General features: G+C 36.8%; 1 protein-coding gene across 1 annotated transcript in view; it reads right to left on the bottom strand.

Annotated features, from left to right (window-relative positions):
* Positions 1 to 1,973, bottom strand: part of LOC129219699 (eukaryotic translation initiation factor 5B-like) — a 75,484-nt gene extending 73,511 nt beyond the window's left edge. Inside the window, exon 1 of the mRNA XM_054853981.1 lies at positions 1,680 to 1,973. Within this exon, the coding sequence (XP_054709956.1) occupies positions 1,680 to 1,726 (47 nt within the window). The 5' untranslated portion in view covers positions 1,727 to 1,973. The remainder of the gene's footprint in view (positions 1 to 1,679) is intronic.
* Positions 1,974 to 8,707: the final 6,734 nt, after the last annotated feature.

The raw sequence follows: 8,707 nt of genomic DNA, 5'->3' as shown, positions 1-8,707 counted from the left end.
TAATGTATGCACGTAAAAATAGGATTCATCATAGAACTGTAGACACATTCTGTACCTTAAGCTTTGATTCAAATCCAGGTAAGGAAATTAATGTTATTGATTAATATAGACACAAGCGCCTCTCCCCTCAGAGCTAGGGCTCACCCCTCCCCCTACAAAATATAAAGTTGTCCCTTCCAACCCCCCCCCCCCCCTACAAATTTCAGTAGCAAAGTCTTTACCATTGTGGGCACCTCTGATATGGAACTTCTTTCCTAAGAGTTCAGATCCTACTAAGCTGTAGCTCTATAACAGCAATCCAAACACTTTCACGTTTTGCCCATTGTTAGAAATAAGTGATTGTTAAATGCATTTGAAAGAAAAAATGATACTCAGATTTCCAAATGTAGGTGCCAAAAAGGATGCTCAATTTTTTGGATTATATAGAAGTTATGCTTTTTTGACTCGTCAATTTTGAGACACTTGATTAATATGAAGAAGGGAACTGTTAAAAGTACATTCAAAATAATCAATTTTGTCTAGGTGAAGTTTTCTTCAGTATGTTTTACATTTTTTAAACTATGCTATATGCTACGGCAATATGCAGCATTTCCCTTTAAAAAATTTTCATACTAAGATATGTATACAATTCATTAAAAAAGACATCTAAATTCTTCATTCTTACACCAAAACTTATTTCTAACACTGGTTTGGCCTGTTTAGCCAAATGTAAGTACAAGATGGTCAGAGACCTTGCTAAATCAAAATAGGCACCAAGCAAGAAATCCACCAATTTGCATTGTTTTTAAGAAGGAATGATCACTTGTGCTGCCAAAAGTGACAGTGGAGGTGTGTGTGGGGGGGATGGAATCACTATCCACATTGGGTATATATGTTGCTGTAAAAGTGTTGGTAGGTAAAATGAAACCAAGGGTTTAGGGTGGGGCTGAACCCCAGACACGCCTGCGTCACTGGGCATAAATAAACGACCAAAATATTGCTGGTTGCTGTACAACACTTAGATGAAGTTTGAAAGCTTAACGTTGAAAAAACTTCACGAATGGTGCTTAAAACACATAAACTACTCTAAAGACTTGATACTTTGCCAGAGAACATGTAGAAAAAAAAATTTATGATAAAAAGGGAGGACACCAAGATCATGGGCGGTAGGGAAAAAGTTTTGATAGTGTAAAAAACAATATAGTTCGAAAATGTGCATTCTGCCAAGGCATTTAATATAGATTTTCAAACATAAAAAAAACAAGTGATCAGTAGTGTATAGATATGAAAATATAATAGATATTAAAATTCATAGCCTTTAAAATATATCAGTTAAAATTTATTTTAAAAAAAAATTGTCGTAGAACAAAAGATCAAGTTGTGTCCTAACAAAACAACCTCTCTACATCACAGCAATGTAAAACAGCAATGATGTACCGAAAAGTAAGAATATTCTAATTTAAATGTAAGCATCGACTCATTCATGTAAACAAACTCTAAAACTTTGGTGAAGAAAACAATCTTTCTTCATACAAATCCCAAATAAATAACGAGATTGAATCGTGACGGGGTACGTAGTTTTCCACGTGTGCAATTGCAACACATAACAAATCGGAGTTTCAGATGCAGTTCAGGATAAAACACAATTCAAGTAGTTTAAGGATCGTGTTTCCGTATGTTTCTGTGCGGTAATAACTTACTTTTCTCTATCATCTTGCGTCTTTTTCTGTTTCTTGTCTTTACCCATGATACATATGTTATGCCGAATGTGGTGTTTTTCATATATTGTTCAAATTTCCTTTATTAGCAAATCGTAGCAGAAATATATTATAAGGGAAAGTCGATTTTTTTAGTGAAGAAATTACGTGAAATTCACGCGAAATTGGAGTAAAACGCAGCATTCAGGCCCGTCAAAACAGCAAAATCAACAGAGTTAAACCTTGTTAATGCTCTACTCAGCGCCGTGATATTTAAGTGAACGTAGACTACCCTCAAGAAGAAACTCATGAGTATATTCACTAGCCCGAGTCAAGCCTTGTTGAATGGTTTACGAATTAAAGTGATTGACTGCAAGAGAAAATTTTGATGTGTCAGAAAGAAAAATGTACGGATTTACTAGTTTATTTTATGTTTTGTACTTTCCTACGTTACGAGTTAGATTCGGAATATTTATAATCTACGGCCCCTTCTTATAAATGAATTGGGCATGAATAAAAGTCCATGACGTCATATCGTGGTTACAGCGTCAATCATTGTTTTTTTTATGGGAGGTAAGGAAATTTTACAGTCCCTAATATGAAGAAACTCTAGGAAAACACGAAATGGGAAGTTGGGCGCCGGGAAATTTGGGCACTGAGCACTTTGGGCGCCCGGCACTTTGAGCGAAGAGCATTTTGGGAGCCGGGAACTTTGGCCGCCGACCACTTTGGGCGCCGAGTATTTTGGGCGCCGAGCACTTAGGACGCCGGGAACTTTGGGCGCCGGGAAAATTTCGGTCTAGGAAGATTGGGCGCCGCATATTGGAAGCCGGGAACTCTGGGCGCCGAGCATTTTGGGCGCCGGGAACTTTGGGCGCCGACCACTTTGGGCGCCGAGTATTTTGGGCGCCGAGCACTTAGGACGCCGGGAACTTTGGGTGCCGGGAAAATTTCGGTCTAGGAAGATTGCGCGCCGCAGATTGGGCGCCGTAAATTGGGCCCCGCATATTGGGCGCCGGGTACTTTGGGCGCCGAGCATTTTGGGCACCGAGCACTTTGGGCGCCGGGAACTTTGGGCGCCGAGCATATTGTGCCAAATATTCCCGGGGTCAAAATGCTCGGCACCCAATGTTTCCGGCGTCCAAAATGCTCGGCGCCCAATGTTCCTGGCGGCGAATTTTGAAACGCTCTCAATGCTTGCGTTCGATGAGCTCAAGCGGTAGCTACCGGTTAACCGATAACGTGACATCTAGTGATCACGTGCTCCAATCAACTAATTAACAAATTAATGCGGTAACCGGTAGATGATAGAACGCAGCGGTTAGCAACCGGTTACTCAGTGGTCGACCGGTTAGGATCGTCGAACAAAACCAATTACAGTACATTGGCGAAACGAGAAATTCGCAACTCCAACGAACTATAGGGGGCACTGAAGTCACTGTTTAATGGCGGACTTTAAAACTAAAACAAACGCACATGGTAACGAAGAAAATGCTAAAAGTGTTGTGATTTTTGCTCGTACGTATGATTTTTTCGCTTTTAAATTAATTTTCAAAGTCTTGTGGATATTCTGGCCCACGTAGAAAGAAATGAGAATTCAAGAAGCATTACTAAACGTCAAAGATTAATGCAAACTACGTAGTTCGTAGTTCTAAGCAGCTATTTCCACGATGTTGAATTCGATATTTATCAATTCTTGATAAAACTAAATAATAATTGTGGCCTGACAAGAATAACAATTAATGCTAGAAAATTCAACATGACATTACAAATTGTTATCGAAAAAAGATGATACTTTTTGGCCTTGCTTGGCTAGCGCTTTTTGTTTTCCATTTGTAGCTGAGTTATTTCTCTCGAATTCCCGAATCGGTTAATTTAAAAATTTTCTGTTTCGATTTTTCTAATTTCTGAGTTACGATTTAATTGTGTCATGTTATGCAAATCATCAACAAAAATCTCACGGATATATGGTGGTAGTTTTCTTTTCAGTTGATTGACCATTATTTCTTTTCACTTATCGAATTCTGTTATCTTACTACCATTTTATTCCACTCATGATAAAAATTAAAAATGGTTTAACTAAAAACGCGAAATCTCGCCAAGGCTACTTTGCTCGCACTATACTAAAACTATAACCCTAAACAAATTTGGCGAAACCTTTCAGCTGAGAATAAAAGGAATAAAGTAAATTCTTTCTCGGTTATTCATTTTGTTCTACGATAATATATTCAAGAAAATATTTTGCATACTGTCCATTCCAACTAAATGCTGCTGTAAAATATGGTAAGTTTAATTAATTTAAGATTAAAAAAACTCCCATATTCTTACAAATTCATACAAAACAATAATTTTTTTTAAACTTGTATAACGTTATCCAAGTTTGTTAATCCAGAATTTTCGCTTTCACCAATTATTAAGGAAATAATGAAAACTAACATTATTTTGAGGAGCTCGAGAATACTACTAAGGGACGAATTAATTTCTGTAGCTGAAAGCAAACTAAGACACATCGATTGCGTTAATAAATACTCAGAACAAACTGCCTGTGTTTACGTCAACAGACACACATGGAACGCAACGTGGCAATGTTTTAGTTTCATTTTCAGTTTTGTAAATCACCCCAAGGTAGCGTATTCGAGCGCTGGAGTTCCGAATAAAAACGAGCGCGTTCTATTAAACAGCATTTTAACCTGGATACATTAAAGCAACCCCGAGTAAAATGTAAACAGAGCCGCCCCTTTAAATTGTGAGGTAGAAATTGCAATGCGAAATATTGCTGTTTAAGTTTTAATTCGTTTTAATTTCACGATTTACTGTTTTTTGTGTTGTGAAATACTTCCGGTTTTGTAGAATTTCTTCTGAATCTTAATTTACGTCTTTATTGTTGTTATGTTTGGAAAATTCTACTCGCTGTAAACATTCGCAATAAACTCGCATTGAAAGAGACGCAGAACAGATTTTAACATGATAGATAATACATGCTGTTCCAAAATGCGTTTCTTTGACTGCTGATTGCGAGTAGTTGGTGGTAGCCAAACGTCTCATTTCAATTTTTTCCAGGAAATGGGGGGGGGGGGAGTGTGCAAAGGTTGTATAATTACCGTATTACCCCGCATTATCCGGCATGCAGAAAAACAAGCAAGGTTGACCAGCATGCCAGGATATTCGAATTTTCCGGCATGCCGGATAATTCGAAGCTTATTTTGCAACAAAACAAAAGTAAATTTCCCTATTTAATTCCAATCAGAAAGCAAACCACTGCAAGGAAAAAAAATACTGAAAGTAACCTTCTTTCAAAAAAAAAAAGTGTTATGCATATAATATGTGCTTGTTATTTATGGTAGGTTATTAATCCATTTAATTATTTGTCAATAAAGTAATCAATTCAGAAGCAATCATGTACTGTGATTGGTTTTGTTCGACGATCCTAACCGGTCGACCACTGAGTAACCGGTTGCTAACCGCTGCGTTCTATCATCTACCGGTTACCGCATTAATTTGTTGATTAGTTGATTGAAGCACGTGATCACTAGATGTCACGTTATCGGATAACCGGTAGCTACCGGTTGAGCTCGTCGAACGCAAGCATTGAGAACGTTTCAAAATTCGCCGCCGGGAACATTGGGCCCCGAGCATTTTGGAAGCCGGAAACATATTGGGCGCCGAGCATGTTGACCCCGGGAATATTTCGCACAATATGCTCGGCGCCCAAAATGCTCGGCGTCCAAAGTTCCCGGCGCCCAAAATGCTCGGCGCTCAAAGTTCCCGGCGCCCAAAATACTCGGCCCCCAAAGTTCCCGGCGCCCAATCTGCGGCGCCCAATCTTCCCATTTCGGGAAAATTTAGCGCAATGTGCTCGGCGCCCGATTTTGCGAAATTGATGATGTCCAAGAAACCAGTTTTAATTTATTTCTGGTGTTTAAACAAAAGGGTGGGGCGCGTGCACATGGCAAAATGTATTAAACATTTAAGAACAAAATATGCTTATCTTCCTCATATACATAATAGTGAATGATCGAGAAACGCTGATGTCAACGTTATCATTAATAAAACTTGCGCCACTGCATGATAAATTGATAGTATTTTTTGGTAATGTTTGACATGCAAGGGAAGGCTTTATTTTGACGAGGCTGAACTGGATCCAGTAACTTTTAACTGTTTTACTGGTAAGACTGTCATTTTAGGAGAATGTAGAAACGAAAAAGCGGTCAACAATGAACAATATCTACTGGAGACTGGAGTCTAGGGTTAATCCACTGCAGTCGGGGTTAAAATTTCAACGATCAAAATGTCACCAAACAGGTAGTTGCTTCGTTCAGGAAAATGTAGAAGCAATTTTCACCCGACATGCCTTAACGGGCGATTTTCTAGTTAACTAAATAAGTACCACACTGAATAGCAATAGGTCTTAATGCTTAAAATTTTAATCACAAAAACTTTTTAACAAAAATTATTTCATCATTTTACAATAACACTAGGGGCTCTTCCCTCTTGCTCGGTGACGCAAGACCCAAAGGTTGCATTGCAATCTTACTTGATTCGTAAAGATTTAAATCGTCTATTAGAAAGAATCAGATTAAAATCGTGCAATATGAGTTCCGTTTATAACAAAATGAAAATCCCCTCTCCCTCTCGTAGAAAAATAGAATTTAAGTAAAGAGCTCATTAATTAGAACACACTCCCGCTCCCATCCGAAGACAAAAAGAAATTAACAGAAATTAATATGCATCACCGAGATAGTTAAAAAATAATAATAACGCTTTGAAGACCTCCCCCTCCCTCTCCCGAGTTCCAAACTAACTTGTACCTTTTTTAGTCTACTTTCCCAGTAATAGTCAGAGAAAGACGAAAAAAGCATTTAAGAAGGCTTAATACATCTTGAAAATATTACAGAAAACAAAAAAAAAAAAAAGTCAAAAAAAAAAAAATAATAATAATAATAATAATAATAGTAATTAAATAAATATTGAAAAATTAAAAATTGGAAAGTAGGATATTGAGATGGGGAAAAATGTCTGTCGGTCTGTCTGTCTGTCCCTCCTAATAACTTTTGAGTAACGAGCAGTCCGATTCGAACAAACTTTTTTTTTTGTTCGAAAGAGGAGAAACCTCATTCCTATATTTCATTTTTTTTTGTTTGAACTAATTTTTGTTCAGCTTTGAACAGTTCAAAAAAACTTAACATTAGCGCCTACGGGGAAATGCAAGGCAATTCCGAACTGTGAGGCGAATTTGCTTCAAACTTTGTAGGAAAAAGCTTTTGATGAAAAACTTGTATATTAAATATCTTTTTGATTTGAACAATTTTCCGTTCAATTTTGAACAGCTCAAATCTCTCAACATTAGCGCCTACGGGGAAACTGAAAGTCAATGCAGATTCCGTACTTGAAGGCGGATTTACTTCAAACAAATTTTGTTGGAAATAGTTCTTGACGACAGACTCCAGACTCCGACTCCAAGAATTTAGGGGCACCTGCGACTCTGACTCCTACTCCTGTGCCCGACAATTAGTCGGACTCCGACTCCCCGACTTCGCCTCTGACTTCGTAGCTTTGGCAAAAATTTATACACGGAGGACAAATGACTGTCTCCGATTCTTGGATATTCGACTCCGACTCCTTTTTCCCAAAATGAGATTAACTCTGACTCCGACTCCGCAGCTATGGTTTTAACTGTGAAATAATTATTGTTAATATGATTTGTTTTTATCTTCACGCTAAAGTTTTAATTTAGGTATTCGCAACAACAACGAACTATAGGAAGCACTGTAGCCACTTTCTAATGGCGGATGAAAAAGGTAAAACAAACGCACGTGGTAACGAAGAAAATGCTAATAAGCCTCGTAAATTTTTTTCGTATGCATGATTTTTTCGCTTTATTCTTTTTAAATTAATTTTCAAAGTCTTATTGATATTCTGGCCCACGTAGAAAGAAATAATAATTCAAGAAGCATTACTAAACGTCAAAAATTAATGCAAATTACGTAGTTTGTAGTTCTAAGCAGCCATTTCCACAATGTTGAATTCGATATTTATCAATTCTTGATAAAACTAAATAATAATTGTGGCCTGACAAGAATAACAATTAATGCTAGAAAATTTAATTATATGACATTACAAATCATTACCAAAAGAAGATGATACTTCTTTGCCTTGCTTGGCTAGCGCTAATTGTTTTGCATTTGTAGCTGAGTTATTTTTCTCAAATTGCCGAATCGATTAATTAAAAATTTTTCTGTTTCGTATTTTTCTAATTTCTGCGTTATGATTTAATTATGTCATGCCATGCAAATCATCAACAAAATTCGCACGGATATATGGTGGTAGTTTTCTATTCAATTGATCTAACATTATTTCTTTAAACTTATCGAATTCTGTTAATCTTTCTACCATTTTATTCCACTCATGATAAAAAATAAATATGGTTTAACTGACATGCGAAATCTCTCGCTAAATGTTTTTTGCTCGCACAATACTAAATCTATAACCCTAAACTATAATCCCACTATTTTGGCGAGGAAAATGATCAGCGTTAAACATTTTTCATTTCGTTCTACGATAATATATTCAAGAAAATATTTTGCATACTGCCCATTCCAACTAAATGCTGCAGTAAATTAGATTGGTTTAATAAATTATTTTTAAACTAGGCGGAGATGAAAGCTCTAATTCTTCTGCTAATATTATCATATCCGTCTTTCGAACTTAAGATTAAAAAAAAAACCATATTCTTACAAATTCACACAAAACAATTTAAAAAAAAACTTACTTGGTATACCGTTATCCTCCTTCAAGGAAAAAAAAAAAAAAAAAAAAAAAAAAGAAAGAAGGAAAGAAAAAGAAAAATGCATCGAACAGAGCAAATGCGAAGTTTGTTAACCCAGAGATTTCTTGTTTTACGCTTTCGCCATTTACGACAATCATCACACTTTTTAGAGGGAAATAATGAAAACTAACTTTATTTTGAGAAGATCGAGAGGACGAAGCAATTTCTGTTGCTGGAAGCAATCTAAGACACATCGAATGTGTTA

This window comes from Uloborus diversus, chromosome 4 (genome assembly GCF_026930045.1).
Source record: "Uloborus diversus isolate 005 chromosome 4, Udiv.v.3.1, whole genome shotgun sequence".
Lineage (NCBI taxonomy): Eukaryota > Metazoa > Arthropoda > Arachnida > Araneae > Uloboridae > Uloborus > Uloborus diversus.
Note: the sequence above shows the minus strand (reverse complement) of the source record. Positions and strands in the feature narration are given on the sequence as shown.